General features: G+C 43.0%; 1 protein-coding gene across 1 annotated transcript in view; it reads left to right on the top strand.

Annotated features, from left to right (window-relative positions):
* The window catches only part of LOC125486897 (complement C4-A-like), a 179844-nt gene that overhangs the window by 98638 nt on the left and 56105 nt on the right, over positions 1–25101 (top strand). The window contains exons 19-25 of the mRNA XM_048616449.1: positions 1673–1788; positions 3363–3446; positions 12790–12993; positions 15457–15532; positions 16580–16736; positions 19143–19256; positions 23195–23363. Of these exons, the coding sequence (XP_048472406.1) occupies positions 1673–1788; positions 3363–3446; positions 12790–12993; positions 15457–15532; positions 16580–16736; positions 19143–19256; positions 23195–23363 (920 nt within the window). The remainder of the gene's footprint in view (positions 1–1672; positions 1789–3362; positions 3447–12789; positions 12994–15456; positions 15533–16579; positions 16737–19142; positions 19257–23194; positions 23364–25101) is intronic.

Raw genomic sequence — 25101 nt, forward strand, 5'->3', positions numbered from 1 at the left:
GCTGTGTTCATCCAGCTCTACACCTTGTTATCTCTGGTTGTATTGGAGGCAGTTCAGAGGAGGCTGAATAGATTGATTCCAGAGATGAGGGATTTATCTTGCAAAAAAATTAAGCAGTTTCGGCCTATCCTCTAGAGTTTAGGGAATGAGAGGAAATCTGGTTGAGGTATGTAAGATGCTAAAGGGTTTTGACAAAATAAAGTAGAAAGGATGCTTCCTTGTGTGGTCATATTTTTAGTATAAGGGATAGCAATTTTAAAATATAGATGAGGAGAAATTACTTCTCTCAAAAGGTCATGAACCTCTGGATTTCACTACTCCATAGTGTAATGGATGTTGGGATATTAAGTAAATTGAATTGAATTAGCTTTTTTTATTACATGTACTCCAATGAATACAGTGAGAAGTTTACAAGTTGCCACATTATGGTGACATTCTTAGGTACAAAGGTACTTAGGTACAAAGGTACTTAGGTACAGATTCTTAAGAACAAATTCTTAGGGGAAAATATTAGAAAAATAAAGAAATAAGAATTTCAGCATTGCCGATCATAGAAATAAATTAGAAAAGTAAAGAAATAAAAACTCAGAATAACAATCTTTCCAACCCAGTCCACGCCAGCACCTGCCCTCCATTAGCTGAAAGAGAGACCTTCACCAACTCGCTGCCACCTGTGCCAGACCCATCAACGTAAGAGTTGCTACACTTTAGGTGCCATTTCTTCGCTGCTGGGCCAACTTCGCTGATGCTGCTTAACCTACACTTGCCCCACAACCAGGAGCCCCCTGCTTCACTACTGCTGCCACCTCGTCGATAACCAGAAGTCCCTGCAACTATTGCAACTGCAACCAGGAGTCCCTGGTTCTGCTGTCAGGTCAGAAGTCCCTGCTGTGGGCCTACTGCCCAGGACTCCCTGGCTCCACTGCCAGGCCAGGCTGCCGAGAGTTCCGCTTCGGCTGCAGATGTCACCTTGCTGGTGCTGCCACCCTGAAAAATCCACTGCCACAAGCTCCGATTGCCAGGAGAAGCTGTGTCCACCACTCTGCATGCGGCCCGCTCTCACTGCTGTGCTGATGCTGCCAACTACCTCCAACAGAAAAGGGGGGAGAAAAAGCAAAAAACCCAAAGAATTAGAGTTGAAGCAAAAGAAAAAAGAGGAGAGACAGCAGATGGGAGTGGTGAGCCCTGGGCAAGAGCCTGCACACAGCCCTGCTACTCCACCGCCATCTTGAAATTTAAAGTGGTAATGTATTGAAGGATTCTGGATAGTGAGCAGGAAAAAGAAGTTGAGGCTGAGAGGCGATCAGTCAGGATGGCATCAAATAGTGGAGCAGTTTTGAGGAGCTGAATTACCGATTCCTGTTCCTAATTCTTACGTTCTTATGCAATCCAGTAATATAGTTGATAATGTTAGGGCCATGTTATGGAAGATGCAGAGTTGAAATTCAGCTTATAAATATCAAATAAAAACCTGTCATCACCAGTGATTTCTTTACAGTTGCTGATCTAGTGAAATGCAGTCCTGTATTTAATTTTTCCTAATGCATCATGAGCGATGATATCCCGCAGACAACTGTCAAAGCTGTCTAACAATCCAGCTGCCTAAGCAATACTATGGCAGAGAATAATACCTAACAGAACCTTTGAAATGTTGTTAGTCATTTTTACACAGAAAATTGAATGTCTCCTTGAAACCATTGCTGAACATCAAAAATGAATTTATTTTTAGCCGTTGTAATTGCTGCTGTGCAGAGAAAGAGTGGCAAAGAATGAAGCCTTCAACCATTTGTATGTACATTTGAATTCAAACTGAAAAAAACCGAAAGAACTGTGGATGCTGTAAATCAGGAACAAAAACAAGTTGCTGGAAAAGCTCAGCAGGTCTGGCAGCATCTGTGAAGAAAAATCAGAGTTAACTCTTCGGGTCCAGCGATTGTTTCTGAAGAAGGGTCACCGGACACGAAACGTTAACTCTACATTCCGATTCAATGGAATTGGATGATTAAGTATTGTTGATATGGTTCTTCTGAAAGTGTCCTGTTTAATTAACACTCAGTGTTACAATCAAATATTTTCAGCTGGTATTACCACTCCTGTTAATATGGAATACCCACTTTACAACAACGGAATGTTGCTCTAGATCCTGTGATCAAGCCTTTTGTTATAGCTTGGTCTCTGTGCGGTTGTGCAAAGCATACTGGAAGAAGTCGTCAGGCTGTTGCACGTGACTTTCATTTGAGCAGCAGACAGGTGGACTGAAGAAATGAAACTTCTGAAGAAGAGTCAGTTCCTCCAAGATATTTCCTCTGGGCAACTCGTGCAACTGCACTTTTGCAAGGCATCTACAGTTTCTCAAATCCTGGACAATGAATTTGTTTGCATGCGTTAAAATCAAATAACTGGCATTGAAGCATAAGTGTTCCTTGAAGTCTAAAAGATCGAAGAGAGATTTGATAAAGATATTCCAGATCGTGCAAGACTTAGATAACTGAGGAAAGGAAGTATAATTCCCATGATGCCACATGAACTAGAGGCTACGTTTTCAGGATGTTTAGTGAAAGATGCCCTGGATATGTGGGAGTAAAATTTGTTTTAAAAAAGCAGGTAGCGCTTATGATCTGAATCTTGCTGCCCAGACCATGATACAAATAATCATTTGCTTTAGGGGGCAAAATTAGTTGTGACTTGAAGGAGTTCTAAGGAAAGGATTTAGGGGATTTAAGGTGTTGATGTGATGTATTCCTCAACTGAACCAAGCGTGGACATTTTTGAGCTAACATTTTGACGGCTTTCAGTGACCAAAATCAATCTAGTGACACAGTGACAGTGGAATGGGGGGATGATATGTTCAGTGGTGGCATTCTGCTGGAGGTGGTATAAATGTGAGAGATGATGCTTTTGAAAGCAGTGACGATTTGGGTGGAAATTAAAGAAGAATGGAATCCTATGATTCTTTGTGAATGAGAGGAATGGATGAGAGCAGAAGTGTGAGATAGGTTGGATATGGCTGAAGTCCTGTTAACCATGTCATGTGGATGCAGCCCAGTAGAAAGTGGCATCATCAGAACGGACATGAGAGAGATGGGGAATATGTGAGAATGAAATGGAGTCCTTGCAGGAAGCACAGTGTGAGGAGGTTTAGTCAAGGCCATGGAGGGGTGATGATTTCAGGAGTGATGAAAAATATGGAGCTACACTGTCATCCAGAAAAAAAAAGGGACATGAAATGTTAAGTCTGTTTCTCTCTGTACAGCTGGGTTTCTCCAGCATTCTTGCTACATGTTTCAGATTTACAGCATCCAAAGGGTTTTGCTTTTACTTTACATTCCAGGTTGTCATCCTAAACACTCTATCTTTTCCAGCAAAAAGCACCTATGAAATATCTGAAGAGGAGCCATCTAACTTGGTACCTGACACTGACAATTATATGTACATCCGTGCCACAGGTGAGTATATATTGCATTTCTCTTTTAGCATTCTATCTTTTGGCGAGGCTGAACAGGGTCTTTAATAGCATCCTTGAAGTGTTCAAGCGATAGCTGAATAAATATGGGATATACATTAGCCTAAATTAATGGAAGTAATATTATAAGATTGGGTCACAGTTCCTAGAAGATAGAGAAGTGAGGCACGTAGGAAATGGAAACAACAGTAGTCAATTTACCCCTTATGCCATTCAGCTACGTTACGGCAAATAACTTCCCATTTCTCAACCATCCGACTGTGAAGCTTCCAAAGCATCATGTTTTTGTATGTGTACTGTTGTCTCTATCGTTACTGCATTAGAGTTTTCAGCCTGGAATTTTTGTTTCAATCTCGAGACAGGAGCTCAATTTTGGATTCAAAGACATGAAGACTAATGAAAAACCGAAAGAACTATGGATGCTGGAAATAAGAAACAAAAGCAGAAATTGCTGGAAAATCACAGCAGGTCTGGCAGAATCTGTGGAGAGAAATCAGAGGTAACGTTTCGGGTCCAGTGTCCTCAGTCCTGAGGAAGGGTTACTGGACCCGAAACATTAACTCTGATTTCTCCCTGCAGAATTGCTGAGTTTTTCTAGCTATTTCTGTTGTTTTTATTCATGAAGACTAACTATTGACCCAAACAATCTCAGAAGTTTGTGCACTTGGAAAATATTGTTCTTGAAGTGACTCCACGGAGTCTGGTATCCTGTCACCAGATCAGCCTTTATTTGCACATCCATGATTCTGAAACAGCATGTCACAGTCAAATGGATGTCTGACACTCCAGGTTTTTATCTGTCAGCCAGGGCTTCCTATCTGGACCAGATTAACAGCACCAGTCAGGGAACCAATTCTGAGATCCACCTGGCTGACTCATTACAATCACTACATCCCTCCCCCACTGACTTCACGGACACAAGCTGGTTCTTCATAGCTCCTCCTGGGGCATTTTAGCGCTGGTTCAGGTTCCTCTGACTCCTCGTCAGATAAGGGCGAGTAACGCACAGTAGCTCACATCTTGTGCCCGGAGTGTCTCGGAAGAAATTCATTCTCCCCTGCAGTTGGCAAAGGCAATGATGCGATGATATCTACCGTGTCCATCTCCGGTTCCCAGGTCTGTTCAACACTTGAAGAAGAGGGAGAACCCATGGGTTACACCAGCCTTGCTGCCTGTTCTGAGGAGCCAGGCACGTTGTGTTCCCGCCCCGTTTGCAAGTTTGCAGCTTTGATATGGTCTGCCTGCTTGTTCAGGGCCGTCGCATCTACGTGATCTTTATATAACACTGGACCTGACCTCATGTCGACCATGCCCCTTATCCATACAGGGCCATTCCCATGGCGCCTGCACCAAACGTCGTCCCCTGAAATAAACTGTGTCTCTGTCTCTTTCTTAGTGATATCTTGTGTCCGACATTGGCATTCCTGGTGCCATTTCATCTTCCCCGCCCTCCCCCACAGCCTCGAGATCTGGGAAGATCAGATTTATCTAAATGTGGATGCTTCTTCCCATGATCTCCACTGCTGGAGCTGGCTCTGTAGTTGCACGATCAAATAATCAAATAGGAATCGGACAGTTTGTTATCGAGAGAAGCTGTACACTACTTCTTTAAGCCTACCTTCAAAGTTTGAACTGCTCTTTCTATCAGACCATTAGATGATTGATGGTATGGAGTTGTCCTTATATGCTGAATGCCTTTATTTATTTATTTATTTATTCATTTTGTGGATGGGGGTGTCGCTGTCTGGCCAGCATTTATTGCCTGTCCCTAATTGCCCATGTGAAGGTGGTGGTGAGCTGCCTTCTTGAGCCGCTGCAGTCCTCCTGCTGTGGGTTGATCCACAATACCGTTAGGGAGGGATTTCCAAGATTTTGGCCCAGTGACTATGATGGAATGGCAATATATTTCCAATATATTTCCAAGTCAGGATGATGAGTGACTTAGAGGGGAGCGTGGATGCGGTGGTCTTCCCATGAATCTGCTGCCTTTGTCCTTTTAGAGGGAAGTAGTCCTGGGTTTGGAAGGTGCTTTCTAAGGATCTTTGGTGAATTTCTGCAGTGCATCTTGTAGATAGTACACACTGCTGCTACTGAGCGTCGGTGATGGAGGGAATGGATGCTTGTGGATGTGGTGCCAGTCAAGCGGCTGCTTTGTCCTGGATGGTGTCAAGCTTTGAGTGTTGTTGGGGCTGCACCCATCCAGGCAAGTGGGGAGTATTCCATCACACGCCTGACTTGTGCCTTGTAGGTGGTAGACAGGCTTTGAGGAGTCAGAAGGTGAGTCACTCGCCGCAGTATTCCTAGCTTCTGACCTGGTCTTGTAGCCACTGCACTTATGTGTTGAGTCCAGTTGAGTTTCTGATCAATGATTAAACCCCAGATGTTGATAGTGGGGGATTCAGTGATGGTAATGCCATTGAATGTCAAGGGGCAATGGTTAGATTGTCTCTTGTTGGTGATGGTCATATCCTGGCATTTGTGTGGCACAAATATTACTTGCCTGGATATTGCCCAGATCTTGTTGCATGTGAACATGGACTGCTTCAGTATCTGAGGAGTCGCAAATGGTACTGAACATTGTGCAATCATCGGTGAACATCCCCACCTCTGACCTTATGATGAAGGGAAGGGCATTGATGAAGCAGCAGAAAATGGTTAGGCCTAGGACACTACCCTAAGGAACTCCTGCAGAAATGTCCTGGAGCTGAAATGATTGTCTTCCATCAACCATGACCATCTTCCTTTGTGTGAGATATGACTCTAACCACCAGAGATTTTTCCCCGATACCCATTGATTCCAGTTTTGCTAAAGCTCCTTGAGGCCACACTCTGTTGAATGTAGCCTTGATGTCAAGGGCAGTCACTCTCACCTCACCTCTGGAATTCAGCTCTTTTGTCCATGTTTAAACCAAGGCCGTAATGAGGTCAGGAGCTGAGTGGCCCTGGTGGAACCCAAACTGGGTGTCACTGAGCAGGTGCTGCTTGATAGCACTGTTGATGACACCTTCCATCACTTTACTGATGATCGAGAGTAGACTGATAGTGCGGTAATTGGCCAGGTTGGATTTGTCCTGCTTTTTGTGTACAGGACATAGTTGGGCAATTTTCCACATTGTTGGATAGATATCAGTGTTGTAACTGTACTGGGACAGCTTGGCTAAGGGAGCTAGCAGGAACTGCAGATGCTGGAGAATCTGAGATAACAAGGTGTAGAGCTGGATGAACACAGCAGGCCAAGCAGTGTCAGAGGAGCAAGAAGGCTGACGTTTCGGGCCTAGACCCTTCTTCAGGGGTCACGATTTCAAGGTGAGAGGGGAAAAGTTTAAGGGAGATATGCGTGGAAAGTTCTTTATGCAGAGGGTGGTGGGTGCCTGGAACGCGTTGCCAGCAGAGGTGGTAGAGGCAGGCACGATAGCGTCATTTAAGATGTATCTAGACAGATACACGAATGGGCAGGGAGCAGAGGGATATGGATCCTTGGAAAATAGGCGACAGGTTTAGATAGAGGATCTGGATCGGCGCAGGCTTGGAGGGCCGAAGGGCCTGTTCCTGTGCTGTAATTTTCTTTGTTCTTTGTTCAGTACTATTACCGGAATGTTGTCAGGGCCCGTAGCCTTTGCAGTATCCAGTGTCTGTCTCCAACTGTTTCTTGAAATCAAATTAACTGAAGACTGGTATCTGTAATGCTGGGCTCCACTGGAGGAGGCTGAGATGGATCACCCAATAGGCACTTCTGGCTGAAGATTGCTGGGCTCTTCCATCATTGAGGATGGGGATATTTGTGCAGCCACCTCCTCCAGTGAGTTGTTTAATTGTTCACAACCATTCACAACTGGATGTGGCAGGACTGCAAAGATTAGATCGGATCTGTTATTGTGGGATTGCTTAGCTCTGTCTGTCACTTGCTGCTTTCGCTGTTTGGCATGCAAGTAGTCCTGTTTGGTGGCTTCACCAGGATGATACCTCATCTTCAGGTTTGCCTGGTGCTGCTCCTGGCATGCCCTCCTGCACTCTCCATTGAACCAGGGTTGATCCCCTGGCTTGATAGTAATGGTTGAGTGGGGGATATGCCAGGCCAAGAGGTTACAGATTGTGTTGGAGTACAATTCCGCTGCTGTTGATGGCCCATAGCACCTCATGGATGCCCAGTATTGAGTTGCTAGATCTGTGCAAAGTCTGTCCCATTTAGTAATAGTGCCACACAACATGATGGAGGTTATTCTCAATGTGAAGGCTGGACTTCGTCTCCACCAGGACTGTGCAATGGCCACTCTTACCAATAATGTCATGGACAGATGCAACTGCAGCTGGCAGTCAAGTATGTTTTTCCCTCTTGTTGGTTCCCTCACTACCTGCCACAGACCCAGTCCAGCAGCTGTGTCCTTTAGGACCCCACCAGCTTGATCAGTAGTACTGCTGCCAAGCCACTCTTGGTGATGGACATTGAAATCCCCCACCCATCTTCAGTGCTTCCTCTAAGTGTTGTTCAACATTGACGAGTACTGATTCATCAGCTGAGGGAGGATGGTATGTGGGATTCGGCAGGAGGTTTCCTTGCCCATGTTTAACCTGAAGCCACAAGATTTCATGGGGTCCTGAGTCAATGTTGAGGACTCCTGGAGCAACTCCCTCCTGACAGTATCCCACTGTGCCGCCCCCTCTGCTGGGTCTGTCCTGTCGGTAAGACAGGACATATCCAGGGATTGTGATGGTGGTGTATCTGGGACATTATCTGGAAGGTAAGATTCTGTGAGTATGACTACGTCAGGCTGTTGCTTGACTAGTCTGTGAGACAGCTCTCCCATTTTTGGCACTAGCCCCCAGATGTTAGTGAGGAGGAATTGCAAGGTTAACAAGTCAGTTTCTGCTGTTGTCTTTTTGGTGCCTAGCTTGATGCCTAGTAATCCATACAATTTCGTTTCTTTGAGACTTTGTGTACTGCTTGATACAACCAAGTGGTTTGCTAGGCCATTTCACAGGGCAGTTGAGTCAACCACATTGCTGTGGGTCTGGAGTCACTTGTAGGCCAGACCAGGTGAGGGTGGCAGATTTGCTTCCCTGAAGGACGTTAGTGAACTAGATAGGTTTTTCCAACAATCGGCAATGGTCAATTGACTTTGGGAAATACTCAAATTTCCTGCTGGTAAATGATGGCCCATTATTTGTGGCCAACACTTGCGGGCATTCATGTATTGCAAAAGATGCAAGTAGTGTTTCTATCGTCGTTCCTGTGTTTTACGAATAAACTCTATGCATGTCCAACCACTTTGAGTGGGCATCCACAATGACTGAGAATATTGAGCCGATGAAAGGACCTGCATAGCTGACATGTAACCAAGTCCAGGGTTTAGCCAACTGTTCTCATAAATGTGGGGGAGCTGCTGGCAATAATTTTGTCCTTGTTGGCACTCTGGGCACTGCCCCACTAACACGGCTATGTCTGCATCCAATCCTGGCCACTAGATGTAACTTCTCACCAACATCTTCATTTTGGAAACCCCTGAATGACCCTGGTTGAGTTCAGTCAGTATCTGGCAGTGGCCTTTGCTCGACAATCACTCTTGCTCCCCATAACAATATGCCATCCTCTACTGTGATCTGGTCTCTCTGGGTCCAAAAAGGTTTCAATTCTGGTTGTAAAACCTTTTTGACTTTCTCCATCATCACCAGCAGTTTCAGATTTGCCAGGACTGGACTTTTCTACATCCAAAGTCTGATATTGTCAGCTGTGACTGGAAGCGTGTCCAGAAAATTTTAAAACCGTTACGGAATCTTACAGTGGCGGAACCACCGGTGGTGCATCTGCCTGAGGGAGGTGGCTTGATGCATCCACATTCACTACTTGGCCTCCCAGATATGCACTTAGTATTAGAGCCCACTGCTGAATTCATCCTGAAGCTATGGTCAGCACAGTCTTGTCCTTTTTAAATAGATCTAGCAGCTGTTTGTGGTCTATTATCATAAAATTGCTACAGTGTGGAAACAGGCCCTTTAGCCCAACAAGTCCACACTGACCGTCAGAGCATCCCACCCAGACCCGTCCCCCCAATCTACACATCCCTGAACACAATGGGGCAATTTAGCATGGCCAATCCAGCATATCCTTTGAACTGTGGGAGCAAACCAGAGCACCCAGAGAAAACCCATACAGACAAGGGGAGAACATGCCAACTCCACACAGACAGTCACCCAAGGGTGGAATCAAACCCAGGACCCTGGTGCTGTAAGGCAGCAGTTATAACCACTGAGCCATTGTGCTGCCATACACAGGTTTTCCAAGGCAGATTGTTTGAATACAGTGGTCTGAGGTGGAATTTCTACCATGTTTGACTTGGGTGATCCTGGATAAAGAGTTTTGGAGTTCATTAGGCAGCAGTTGGGTTTTCTTTTACTGAGAGAAAAAATGTTGTTTTCTCAGGTTTTGCTTTTGCCATACCACTTGATGATTATTATTACAAATTTATGTCCATAAAAGTATTGATGCAACTTCCTGACTCCAAATATGACCGCCATTCCTCCTTCCTCTATCTATATGCTCTGCATTAGCCAAAGCCCTGGAAGCATACACTATTGGACATTCTTCTCCTTTGGGCCGCCTATGAGCTAATACTATATAGATGCCATACTTGGGGTCATAGTATTCCAACATCTTAAAAGACAATAGCTATTTCTTCACTTCCCTGAAAGCTATGGTGTGGCTACTCAACCATTTCCAAGGCTGACTCTTTGTTTTTTTAGGAGTTGATGCAAAGGTACATAAATTGAATGGAGGCCAAGTTATTAATGAATTTTCCTTAATAATTCACCAGCCCAAGGAAAGATCTAAGCTCCGGTACAGAAGTGAAAGCCGGGGGCATCTTTGATCAACCTCACTTTACGTTTGAACAGGTGTAACCTGGTTTGTCGACTCTGTAGCCCAAATAGGTCACTTGGGGTACCTGAAACATATATTTTTTCCTTCTAAGGCATATAACCACCGAGCAGAAATGTCTAATGACTATTTCCAAGTTCTCTGACAGGTCTTCCTGGTTATTAGCATGTCATCTAGATAAATGTCAACCTTGGATAAACCTTGCAAAATGTTCTCTCATGTCCACTGAAAAGGTGCACAGGCTGAGGATACCCCCTAATGGCAGTCTTGTATATTTGGTACAAACCTTTATGGGTATTAATTGTAGCATACTTCTAAGAACTCTCATCTAACTGAAATCACAAGTGTACATGGCTCATGTCCAGCTTCATGAAGGACAGTCCCCCTGCCAACTTTGCATATAATTCCCCTATGTAAGGGATTGTGTGTTTACCAAGCTGTGAAAAACAATTTCCCATTTGCTAAAATTCTGACAAAGGCGAACTGATCCATCGAGATTCAAAATCGGTACCCGATGCTGCCCATTTCTGCAGTTTGATAATTCCTTTGCTTTCAAGCCTCTAATTTCCTCATCTACTTTTGCACATAAGTCAAATGGCACTGCAGAATTGTGGAATTGCTTCCTGGTGAACATGTAAGGAGTCCTTGGCTCCTTTGATAGCTCCTCGACCTTCCTGGAAGATTTCCATGAATTTAATTAGGACTTCACTCAGGCAGCCATTTTGTAATCAAGGAAAAAGAGCCAATTGAGGTGAACCTTTCTCAACCGTTTCCTTCCCTCCCCAAAAAATATCAAGCTTGAGCCAGAGCCTTTTACTACAATCTGTGGTAACTGAACCAGCTACTTTTCATAAGAAACCAGAAAAAAATGTTGTTCCCTTAATCTATAATAGGTTCCCTGGTATAGGTTGTCAGCCTGGCTGAGGCCTTGTGAAAACAAGGGTTGGAGCCCAGAGCAAACTTTGTGAAGACTGATCCTGTGATCACTGATATAGCTGTGCCAATATTGAGCTCCATTAGGGATGACCGTTTAAACAAACATTTATTTTTATTTTGGTTCTGATTTGCATGTTGCTAAGCAATTTAACTGTTCCAAGTAAGATGTAGGTAGATTTCCCAGGGTGTACACTCTCCTGCACACTGGCCTATGAGTTCTCTCCATTTAGTTTTGCTATCTCAAATTCACATACCAGCGGCAACTACAATGGCTTGCTGGCCTGTATTAAACTGTTTGGCTGAGGCTTGGCTTTGTTTTTAGGTTTTTCTGTGGGCTGAGCTAGAGTCCCTCTGTTCAGGGCATGCCCTGAGTTGAGGCTATGTAATTGGCTGCACCCAAGTAGTGTTCTCCAAGCTCAATCAGACTAGCGAGGGTGTCTACTTCCATCAGAATATCCTACAGCTCATATGCTCCATCTGCTGTATTTTCCAACGATAAAGCCAGTTGTTGAAGTCCAGTTAGGCTTCAGCTGACGGTTGCTTTTGCACGGTTATATCATTAATCCACATACCAACCAGTCCCTCAACCAGTTAAACCAAAGTCACATGCCTCTGCTAGACATTTTAACCACATCAAAAATCCTGACATGGATTCCCTTGATTCTTGAATCGCTGAGTAAAACCGGTAATGTCTCAGAATTATAGGAGGCTTGGGGTCACAATATTCCTAACCGTCAACCCTTGAAAGGTTATAGTATTTGGTGCCTCGGGGAAAGTTAGGCTCCTAAAAACCAAAAAAGCTGTTGGTCTCCAAGCTGGAGAATTACTCGTTGCTTTTCATCTACCCTAATGTCATTTTTCTGGGAAAAAGTAATGCATACTGGGGCCCAGTCTTTGATAGCGGGGTTGAACGAATCAAGCTTCCCAAATAATGCACGATGTAAGCAATCCTTACCAAACTCAAAGACGACTGTGGTAGTGAGTTTCTTTACGATGTGCTTTATTCTTGTTGCCACTGAAATAATTCCACAGAGGCCAGTATCCCAACACCAAGTCACCCTTTACTTACACATGAAAAGTCCTTGACTCTAATACAGCCTTATCAGAGTCAACTGCAAGAATGCCTGAATGTCTGACACTCCTGTTTTTATCTGTCAGCCAGGCTTCACTGATTAGACCACTCAGAGGACTCATATTCTATGAGGTCCACTTGGCTGACCTTGTAACAATCACTACAGTTCTATGCAGTTAACCACTTCCGTACTGCATAAAGAGTGTTGGAATTGCAAGAAACTCTGTATAGATCTGAGAAGAGAAATGAAATTTGTCGTCTTCTAAAAGCTTCATTTTCATGCATTGCTAGCAGGTAGTCTGCTTGCTACTGGCACAAATTTCAGATGTTTCTTTCACAATATTGTAATGTTGTTATGGATCAGAACAAACCCCCTCGAAATATATTTAGAAGATAGTCTAAGACGGTAACTTTTTCTTATTTGAAACTTGAACCCTGTTGTTTTAGGGACAGTAATGGGAGAGGCAGTGGAGAACTCACTAAGTGCTGCTGGAATTGACAATCTCATTAAAGTCCCGACTGGTTGTGCGGAGCAAACGGCGATGCATATGGCCCCTACAGTCTTTGCTGTTGAATACCTTGACCAAAGCGATCAATGGCTATCACTTAAAGCCGAACGCAAGGACGAAGCAATCTTCCACATTGAAACAGGTAACCTTATTTCCTTTAGGATAACATAGGATCCAGCAACAAACCTTTTCAGTTAAATTAGTCCCTTATTGCTTCCTTTCTATGCATTCCTTAAAGAAAACAATTCCTCAAATGTAGAATTAGAAAGCATTGCTGCCATTTAAAACCACTAAGGAAAATTGGCTCATAGCATCATTGAATATTGCATTACAGAAGGCGAATATTCAGCTGTGCATGTTTGCTTCTTTTTTTCCAGATGTTACTTCCATTCAACTTCAGGCTCACTGTGCAGATTAAACTTGACTAGGGTTTGAATTTTGACAGTGTAGTTATGTTGTATGAACCTTCAGTTACTCTGTAAGAAAAGCGCTTAAACTATTTATAAGGCAATGCTTTATAGAAGGCCTTTATTTGATTTGCCAGTGAACGCAATGACCAAGATTTAACATCAATTGAGTTTACTTTACTCATGCAGTTGGAACAATGTTAACCGCTTTTGCAAAGAGATGGCACTTGCATTATACTCAAATGGCCATCTCCTGGTATGTTAAATCACATTTCCTCAATCTAATGTTTTTGTTTCAATTGACTGAAAAAAGGGTGTCCAAACTGAATTTTCAGAACGTTTCTACATCCTTTGTTTGAAACTCTGATTTGGAATGTGGAAATTTCCGAAAATCTGGCTTCATTTTCATGCATTGTTAGCAGGTAGTCTGATTACTACTGGCACAAATTTCAGATGTTTCTTTCACAATATTGCAATATTGTTATGGATCAGACCAAACCCCCTCGAAATATATTCAGAAGATACCCTAGACGGTAACTTTTTCTTATTTTAAAGGTAAGTGTAAGGTGTTGCATTCCAGATGCAATTTGATTGTCAAACTACTTGACGTTAAGCAAAACACGCTTTATTTTTACACTACCGTTAAAATATAGACAAAGAAAAGAATTGTCTTAACTGTAAATTGAAATGCTAAATAAAATAATAGAATAGAATGTTCTTTATGGTCACCTGTACTCAAGTACAGGAGTACAGTGAAAAGTTATACAATGTTGCTTCTTATGGTGCCATCTTAAGTACAAGTACCTAGGTGCAGGTCTTAGATACAAAACGAGCAATGAAAAAGAGAAGTCGTTGCATTACTTTACAGTGATTCACAGAATAAGATAACCGAATTATAAATAAGCATCACATTGCAGTAGCTCAGTGCAGGGGCTTCCACATGAGGTCTGACCGCCTGCACCAGACCCCCAGTCCAACAATCATCCCTGCTCCAGTCCACTCCGCACCGGCTCTTAGCTGCTGCAAGGTAAGTTTTCTCCGGGATGCACTTCACCCACTGGCCTCTGCTCCAGGACTACTTCCTCATCCCAGCCTCCACTTTGGGATTCGATTCCCTGCACTGGCCTCTGTTTCAGGATTTGCCTCCGGGGCTCTTCAGCTCCTCCATTCTCCTCCAGGTAAGGCCAAATCATTAGCTGAAAAGAAATGCAGAAAGGAGGAAAGAAAAGAGGAAAAAAAAGTAGAGCTCTGGTTGGAGCATCTTACTCAGCTGCCATCTTGCAAATACTTTGCAGCTATATTAATCACTGCTAATTAACTGTTCCAATATAGTAACATTCCTTAGACACACCTTGGCAAAAGGCAGAATTCAGTAAAATAGATTGTCTTACAGGCAATTCTCCAGTGCAGAGGGGAAAACAGAGAAAGTGTAGCAGGGAGAGATGTACTACAGCTTCCAAACCCAGCTCCAAAGGGCCAGCAACTGCTGTTGAAAAACCAAAACTGAAACTAAAAATCCTGACTCTGTGGGAGCTTGACACTTTCCATTCAGACTGCTTATTTGTGGGCTAATACACCTCTTAAAGCTGTTGTATCAGTACAATAATAATACACAATTTATCACTTGTTTTCATCCCAGGAGAGACATTATCTTAAAATGTGAGTTATGATTTATCTAGTTTCATATAACACCTAGGAGAATAAAAGTACATTATAGTTAAATTACAGAGCAATTAACTATGAAGTCCTCTTTAACAAAAGGCCTTCAAACTTAGCGAGCGCCAAGAGCAATATAAGTCTAAATCCTCATAAAAGCTGTATTGTTGTGAAGTTTTTTAAATTTAATATTTACACACAACTTGATTAAAATGTCAATGGTTTTTTAGATTTCGTTTTATTTTACCTCTATGCTCAGACTTAAAAGAAAAGTTCCTAATGTGATCGTGAAAACTTCAGCTGAGACATTCCATGCATAATCGATTTGAGGCGAGGCATTCAGATTTCAGCTACTTCTTCTGGAAATTCCTGATGTCTGTTCTGAGAAGTATAGCTCCAAAATGATCGAAGATGAAGCAACTTCTCCAGACATGAGCTTAAAACAGCTACTTAAAGTTTAACACCTCGATCATATCAACTCTTTTCTACACTCAAAGGAAAATAAGCACATGCTATAACAAACATGGTATATTCTTTTCCAGGGTATAATAGAATTTTGGGATATAAGAAAGATGACGGGTCCTATGGAGCCTGGAAAACTTATCCAAGCAGCACGTGGTGCGTGTCTCATTCTGTATTCAGTTACATTTTCTCGTCTTGTCTTCCACACCCATTTTCACTTGGATATTCATTAAAAATTCTTAGCGCATTTGAGAAGTAATAAATCATTGGAAGATAATATTAAGGGTAGTGTCTTTTGATAATTCACACTTAGGTGTCATTAAAAAGCACAGGACAAGCGAACATTTTGTTTCAATGAAAGTAGATTGGTTTTAAAATTGTTAGAATATTTGTTCAGGAACAAGAGAGATTAATGAAATTAAGATTGCATCTGTGCAGAGTAGAATGCCCAATCATGTGGAACTTCACAGGAGAGTTGTCAAATTTTGACATAGAGTGGTGACATAGGGTGGTGCAATGGCTCAGTGGTTAGCACTGCTGCCTCCCAGCACTAGGGACCTGGGTTCAATTCCAGCTTCTGGTTAGACATGGGAAATGTAAGGGAAAGTGTTTGGGTGGGATGCTCTTTGGCAGGGTGGTGTGAACTTGTTCTGCCGGATGGCCTGTTTCTGCACTGTAAATTCTATGAATTTAGAATTTAGCCACCTAAATGTGTCACAGTGACACAGCAGTTAGCACTGCTGCTTCACAGTGCCAGAGATCTGGGTTCAATTCCACCTTTGGACGACTGTCTGTGTAGAGTTTGCATATTCTCCCAGTGTCTGCTTGGGTTTCCTCCCACATTCCAAATATGTGCAGGTTAGGTGGATTGGCCATGCTAAATTGCATGTAGTATCCAGAAATGTGTAAGGTAGATGGATTAGCCATGGGAAATGCAGGGATTGGGTGGAATGCTCTTTGAAGGGTCAGTGTAGACTCAAATGGCCTGCTTCCACACTGTAGGGATTCTATAATGATGGTTTAGTAGAAGAAGATAGATGACAGGGGGCATCTCAAATTGAGCCAAGGAAGTTGAAATGTTGAAACTAAATTTCTAAATTTTTTTGGATGAGGCTGCCAAAAATGATATGTATCAAGTTACGAATATGCCGTAGTAATTTGAGTACTTCACTGTGTGCACATAACAGATTTGTTTCCTTTCAGGTTGACTGCGTTTGTTGTAAAAATACTCTCAATGGCGCGAACACAAATTGTTGTCAATGACAAATTCATTCGGGAATCTGTAGCCTACCTCATCCATGGGCAAAAAGTATCTGGAGCATTTGAAGATCCCCATCCAGTGATAACCAGAGACATACAGGTTCTGTCCATATATGCTGCTTCTATCTTTTTTTATGTTAATGTTTCATTGAGTGCACTCTTTTCTTTCTCCTTTTTGATATTGCCTGTACAATTGTTACCTGTTACAACCTTTGTGTCCGTGCTTGCTCATTCAATGGTCTCAAGATGCCAGCAGTGCGTGTACCTTCTCCATCCCGTAATGCCGTCAGCTCACCCTAGACATAGTCCTTACTTAAAATATTCTGATCAATCAAAGTTCATTGTGATGGACATTTAGTTATCTGTCAAAAAAAGAAAACTGATTCTGACTGGCATGAACTGCAGTGCAATTGAATATAATCTGCGAAACGAGATTCCTTATAGGCTTGCATCCACTACAAATAATTGCTTTTCAAAGATGTTGCATACATACATTTTTGTTCTCCTATCACCTTAGATCATTTTTTTTGTTTATGCTTGTTGTGTGGGTTTCCAGTCAGGCCCATAAATACAGGTTGATGCAGTCACTGTTATAAGGTGGTATTGAAGGAGAACTTGTGACCTTTGGAGTTGCATTCCTTCAAACACTGGAATGAATCATCAAGCTACTCCACATCTCTACTGGTGACTCTATTTTCAAGCGTTACCAATGGTTACATAAAATATGGCCCTTTTGTTGTTGCGCTATTCATCTTAACTGCTCCTTATCTAGTATTTAGGCTTTGGAACTATTTTTATTTTTTTGATTTACTTATTCAAAATCATTTATGATTGTTGTCATGATGTTTACAATATGTTATTTTGATAGGACATATAGGATTGGATCTGTCTTAACCCATCTATTAATGGAAATAAAGTATGGGCTTATTAAACCCCTTCTGGGCAACGTAGTTGCTCAGTGGTTAGAGCTGCTCATGCACTGGGGAGCCAGTTGCGATTCCAGTCTTGGGTAACTATCTGTGTGGAGTTGGCACATTCTCCCCGCGTCTGCGAGGGGCTTCTGCTGGGTGCTCCAGTTTCCTCCCATCGTCCAAAGATGTACAGGTCCTTATATGTGCTTTCTTATGCATTTCTTAAATGCTTCACATCCTGCCAGCATCCAGTGCCTTGGACAAACTAACTGAAGATGAATAAAAGATACTCTGCCTTTTGACACCATTTCCTGCCGGATTTTCCTCACTTCCGCTATATATAGGTGACAACTTCCATGACCTTTTTTTGATGCTATGTCTGAATTGACAGTCTAGTTCCAAATATTTGTAATGCAATATCTCAAGGTCTCTGTTACAGCATACCCATGAGTGTACACTTCAAAAGATACTTTCATATCATAGAATCCCTACAGTGTGGAAACAGGCCCTTTTGGCCCAACAAGTCCACAGCAACCCTCCAAAGAGCATCTCACCCAGACCCATCCCCCTACCCTTTCTCAGTAACCCTGCATTTCCCATGACTAACACACCTAATCTACACATCCCTAAACACAACAGGCAATTTTGGCATGGCCAATACACCTAGCCTGCACATCTTTGGACTGTGGGAGGAAACCAGAGCATCCAGCAGAAACCCATGTAGGCATGGGCAGAATGTACAAACTCCACACAGACAATCGCCCAAGGGTGGGATCAAACCTGGGTCCCTAGCACTGTGAGGCAGCAGTGCTAACCACTGAGCCACTGTGCTGCCCTTGGAGTTAGAATAGAGCTTGCTTGTTCCTGGGTGGCCTCAAGCTGCCAACCTCCACTTAGTGGCAAAAGCGCTGACCAATTGCACCTATCTTTGCTGATTTTTGCTTTGTATCATTGAATTTAATCCTTCAAACTCTGTGATAAATATTTAAATTTCCAATGATATTTGAGAGTTGTTTTTAGTAAACCTTATTGGTTAATTATGTGTTATTGCTACATAATGAATATTGTACGTATATGCAAATTGGCAAGTTGGCAATGCTGCTGTCCACAGACCTGGAGGATAATAACACTGTCCTTCAACCACCCACAATGCCCTGTGCAAATTGGTGGAAAACAAAAATTTCTATAAAATTCATCCCTTCTCCAATCAGTTGATCAAGATTAATTCAGGATTTTTTACAGGCCAATAACTGCAAGATTACGCAAGCCTAAACAAAACTACTGGTTCATATTAGTTCAATAAAGTGAAAGGACAATAATAGAGATAGTAGGAACTGCAGATGCTGGAGAATCTGAGATAACAAGGTGTAGAGCTGGATGAACACAGCAGGCAAAGCAGCATCATCCAGCTCTACACCTTGTTATCTCAGATTCTCCAGCGCCCATTTTCTGAAGAAGGGTCTAGGCCCGAAACGTCAGCTTTCCTGCTCTTCTGATGCTGCTTGGCCTGCTGTGTTCATCCAGCTCTACACCTTGGACAATAATAGAGTATGTTTTAAGTCACTAAATATGTTATATGGGTTTGTCTTCCTTAGGGTGGAGTTAGTGGAACTGAAAAAGATGTCTCCCTTACAGCGTTTGTGGCAATAGCATTGCATCATTCCTTGGCGGCCTTTCAACTGAATAATATTGCAGAGATTTCACGAGTGGTAAGAATGTAACTTCTTTTACTTCTCTTTATCTCACTTTTTCCAACAATTGGAAAATAGATTTTAGAAGTAGCTTTGAGCTGATGAGGTATGAAAAGAATCATGATTCTAAGCGGTGGTGGGGGTTGGTCAGTGAGGTGGGAGGAATGGATAGGTGGGAGAGAAGACGGACAGGTCATGGAGGCGGGGATGAGGGGGGTAGCTAGTCTTGGGATGAGGCCGGAGGTGGGGAGATTTTGAGGCTGGTAAAGTCCATATTGAGACCATTGGGTTGTAGGCTCCCAAGGCGGAATATGAGGTGTTGCTCCTCCAGTTTCCGGGTGGCATCATTGTGACACTGGAAGAGGCCCAGGATGAACGTGTCGTGCAGGGTGTGGGAGGGGGAGTTGAAGTGATGAAATGATTTGGATATGAAAATAGAAGGTATCGTTAGTAAGTTTCCCAATGATTGAAGGTGTAGTAGACAGCCAAGAAGGTCACCTCAGAATACAATGGGACATTGACAAGGGCCAGTAGACCGAGGCGTGGCAGATGGATTTTAAGTTAGATAAACGTGAGGTGCTACATTTTGGAAAGGCAAATCAGGGCAGGACGTATACACTTAATGGGAAGGTCGTGGGGAGTGTTGCTTAACAAAGAGACCTTGGAGTGCAGTTTCATAGTTCCTTGAAAGTACAGTCACCGGTAGAAAGGATATGAAGAAGACATTTGGTATGCTTGCCTTTATTGGTCAGTGCATTGAGTATAGGAGTTGGGAGGTCATTTTGCAGCCATACAGGACGTTGGTTAGGCTGCTTTTGGAATATTGCAATCGATTTTGGTCTGCTTGCTATAGGAAGGATGTTGTAAACTTGAAAGGGTTCAGAAAAGATTTACAAGGATGTTGCCAGTATCGGAGGTTGGAGGTATACAGTGGGCCTGAATAGGCAGCGGCTTTTTTCCTGGAGCATTGGAGGTTCAGGGCTGACCGTATAGAATTTTATAAAATCATGAGGGACATGGATAGAGTGAACAGCCAAGATCTTTTCCCTGGGGTGCTGGAATCCAAAACTAGAGGGAATAGGTTTAAAATGAGAGAGGGAAGATTTAAAAGGGACCCAATTTTTTTCATAGTGGTGCGTGTATGGAATGAGCTGCCAGAGGAAGTGATGGAGGCTTGTACATTTAAAAGGCATCTGGATGGGTATATGAATAGGACGGGTTGAGAGGAATAGGGGCCAAATGCTGGCAAATTAATTTAGGATATCTGGTCATCATGGACAAATTGGACCAAAGAGTCTGTTTCCCTGCTGTATATCTCTATGACTCTAAGTGTCTTTTTTTAACCACGTGGCCCATAATTAGAAAAAATTGAATCAGGATTTGGGAATGTGACAATTATAGTTGGATACGGGGCCCGAAACGTCAGCCTTACTGCTCCTATGATGCTGCTTGGCCTGCTGTGTTCATCCAGCTCTGCACCTTGTTAACTCTGTGGGTAATGGTGTTTGAAATATGATTTATGAAATTTGAGTTTATTGCAGCATCTTTTAGAATAGAGGAAACACATTTAATCGGAAATTGAAAATCAAAATTTCATAAAATTTTGCATTGGAAATACATGACAAGCCATTGGAGGAGAAGCATGACCATTGCATTCAATTGAGAACAACAAATGCTGGAGATCACAGTGAGTCAGACAACATCCATGGAGAGAGAGCAAGCTAACATTTCTAGGTTAGGTGACTCTTCATCTGAGCTGAAGTGTGAAGTGCTATAGTTTGGGGGAGGGGAGGTGAGGGTGATGATGGTGGTGGGTGTAGAGTGCTGATGAAGAAAAGATGTTGATAGTTCAGATTAAGTGATAAGAATGTGAGAATGGCAGAACAATGGTGTGTCTCCTGCTAGACTTCAAAGGACAGTAAGTGGGATGGAGGGAGGGAAGGACATGATAAGCTAAAAGAAAAGGAAGAAATGTTCACAATTTAAGGAATTTCACAATTTGTTCCCATTGGCTATTGCATTCACTGGATTTAGAAAACAAAACAATTATAGAGACTAAGATAACAAGGTGTAGAGCTGGATGAACACAGCAGGCCAAGCAGCATCATAGGAGCAGTAAGGCTGACGTTTCGGGCCTAGACACTTCTTCAGAAATGGGGGAGGGGAAGGGGGTTCTGAAATAAATAGGGAGAGAGGAGGAGGCGGATAGAAGATGGATAAAGGAGAACATAGGTGGAGAGGAGACAGACAGGTCAAAGAGGCGGGGATGGAGCCAGTAAAGGTGAGTGTATGTGGGGAGTTAGGGAGGGGATCAGTCAGTCCAGGGAGGATGGACAGGTCAAGGGGGCGGGATGAGGCTGGTAGGTAGGAGGTGGGGGTGGGGCTTGAGGTGGGAGAGTGGATAGGTGGGAGGAAGGACAGGTTAGGGAGGCAGGGACAAGCTGGGCTGGTTTTGGGATACGGTAGTGGGAGGGGAGATTTTGAAGCTTGTGAAGTCCACATTGATACCATTAGGCTGCAGGGTTCCCAAGCAAAATATGAGGTACTGTTCCTGCAACCTTCGGGTGGCATCGTTGGCAGGAGGCCCAGGATGGACATGTCATCTGAGGAACGGGAGGGGGAGTTGAAGTGGTTGGCAACTGGGAGGTGCAGTTGTTTAGTGCAAACCGAGCGTAGGTGTTCTGCAAAGCGGTCCCCAAGCCTCCGCTTGGTTTCCCCGATATAGGGGAGGCCTACATAGATAGTGGGAACTGCCGATGCTGGGGAGTCTGAGATAACAAGGTGTAGAGCTGGATGAACACAGCAGGCCAAGTAGCATCATCCAGCTCTACATCTTGTTATCTCCGATTCTTCAGCACCCATTTTCTGAAGAAGGGTCTAGACCCGAAACGTCAGCTTTCCTACTCCTCTGATGCTGCTCGGCCTGCTGTGTTCATTCAGCTCTACACCTTGTTATCATCAAGACTATACATGTTAGGTGTCTTCTCCGCTACATCATGTTTTCTAAGTGTCATAACCTATATGACTCTGTGGATCAGCTCTGAACTTACATGAATGAATGACTGGCTTAACCATACAAATAATTTTAATGTGAATAAATTTACATTTGGACTCTGGTGAAATAAAAAGAAACCTAGACTTGCTTGAAAATTAATTCGACTTAATTAATTCAGTCATATAATTGGTATAAAAATATAAGAAATTAATCCTACTCACAATCTTGGAGATGTGTTTGTTTGGAATTAGGGTGTTGAAGGTGGAGATGTGGTCAATAAGTAGGAGCTTGACATAGATGTCCTTGTTATCTGGATGTTCCAGAGATGTGTGTAAAGCCAAGGAGAGGGCATCTACCATGGATCTGCTGCATCAGTAGGTGAATTGCAGTGGATCAAGGTAATGTGGGAGGCTGGAGTTGATGTGACCATGACCAACCTTTCAAAGCACTTCATAGTTATAAATATGGATGTAAGAGCCACTGGGCAGTAGTCATTGAGGCTTATGAAAAAAAATTGCAGACATTCAGTGCAGGGATCTGAACGCATTAGCACGAGCATCAGAAAATTGGAGAAGCCTAGAGCAAATGAGCACAGGTAGCTCAGGGTAGGGATGGAGGGAATTACAGAAATCAAAGAGGGCAAGACAGAGAGAGAAAGAGAGAGAGAGGTCATAGTGAGCAAATGTTTGGTAAGTTTACCATTAAAAGTCTTGAAGTTAAGAGATTAGCCTGGTAGGCAGTGGAAAATACATGATTTTATATGGAACATGCAGACATCTTCGAAAAACAGGACATTGAGTTTTCAAAGTTTTGGAAATTAGTGTTATAGTTGATTTAAAGTGAATCAAATTACTGTTCAGTTTGGTTATGGCTATTGATGAATGGATGTTCCCTTTGAGATTGAAATTGGAGAAAGATTTCAGGATTTTTTCATGTTCTCGTCTTTCTATTATGCCCCTAGGAAAAAAGCATTGAAAGTGCCGTTAAATTTTTGCATGGCGAGCTGCTGAATATTAACCAGTCTCACACCATTGCCATCACTGCGTACGCACTTGCCCTCGTGAAGGCAGATGTGGATAAAGTTCTCAAAGCTGATAGAAAATTGAAAGCACTCGCATCCTATGACGATGGTAAGTTTTCTTTCTTTAAAAAAATGCTTGAAGCTTAATTAGCATAATTAAGAGCACAATGGCTCTGATTAACACTGCTGCCTCACAGCACCAGCAACTTGGGTTCAATTCCACACTTTGGTGACTGTCTATGTGGAGTTTGCACATTCTCCATGTCTCTGCATGGGTTTTCTCCGGGTGCTCCAGTTTTCTCCCACAGTCAAAAGATGTGCAGGGTAGGTGGATTGGCCATGCTAAATTTCCCATGGTGTTCAGGGATGTATAGATTAGGTGGGTTATAGGTGGATGGGTCTGGGTGGGATGCTGTGAAGGGCAGTGTGGACATGTTGGGCTGAAGGACCGGTTTCCACACCTGTAAGGATTCTATGATTCATGATTCTATGATTTTACTGAGTGCAAGGGTACAATATTAACTAGTCATATTTGTCTCACCTCTTTACACATTGACAAGAAAGCTTTAATTTCAGTTTCTATGCCATTTTCAACTTGTCTGCTGTCTCTAACAAGGCTGATTATATCTCCTTCTCTAATGCGCATCTCCTGTCCCCTAACACGTAGAGGTGACACTTGCTTTTCGTTTATTACAATCAATAAAACAATAGCCTCCATATTACATTCAGTGGCTTCTCTTAATGCTCACACACTGTTCTTTTCTCTTCCAGGTATTGATCACTCATCATCTCCCATTCCTCATCTCATCTCTCTCTTGCGCTCTCTCTCTCTGTCTCTCTTTCTCCTCTCCCTGTTCTCCCCCAACACTTCGCTCACAGGCACATACAGAAGTTCACAGTCACACTACATTGCACATGCATATCCTGTCCCTCAAGCACAAACATACTATCCACACACACACGCAGAATCAGGAACACCGAATGTCACAGTCTCTCACTAACACACTCTGTCACATTCTCACTCATTCATACTCCATACTGTCACACGGTCATGCACGCTCTTGCACACATTCTGTGGCACACTTGCATGCGCTGTCGCAGGCTCTTTTGCCAACGCTCATACTCTCAAGTACACACAGACACACACACACTCCAACAAAACTCTCCCTCACACACATACGCTTGCAAATTCGCTTACTCTCGCGCTCGCTCGCTCTCACAGACACTCTCACTGTCTCATGCGTGCTGTAACACTCCCTCTTGTGCTGACTCTCTTTCACACACTCTCTAGCACAGTCACTGGCACACACATTCTGTCGTGCACACACTCACACTTTCATGCACTGTCTTTGCACTCTTGAACACAATCGTACACTAACCTCTCTCTTGCACACAGTCAATTTGATTTGATTTATCATTGTCACATGTGCCTAGGTACAGTGAAAAGTTTTGCTTTGCATGCAGTATAGATAGATCATACCATACAAGGTGCATAAGTGAAATGGAACAGAGTGAGGAATACAATGTTACAGCTGCAGAGAAGATGCACAGAGAGTGAGATCAAAATTAGATTTAAAATTTTAAGTGTTCTATTCAGATGTCTAATAACAGCGGTGAAGAAGCTGTTCTTGAATCTGTTCACACATGTATACAAACTTTTTTACATCTTCCCTTCAGAAAAGGGTAGAAGAGGGTATAACTGGGGGTGAGAAGGCCTTTGATTATGTCAGTTGCTTTCCCGAGGCAGCGGGAAGTATAGATGGAATCAATGGATGGAGGGCTGATTTGCATGATGGACTATGCTGTGTTCATGACTCTGTAGTTTCTTGTGGTCTTAGGAAGAGCAG

The sequence above is a fragment of the Rhincodon typus genome, chromosome 35 (genome assembly GCF_021869965.1).
Source record: "Rhincodon typus isolate 14 chromosome 35, sRhiTyp1.1, whole genome shotgun sequence".
Lineage (NCBI taxonomy): Eukaryota > Metazoa > Chordata > Chondrichthyes > Orectolobiformes > Rhincodontidae > Rhincodon > Rhincodon typus.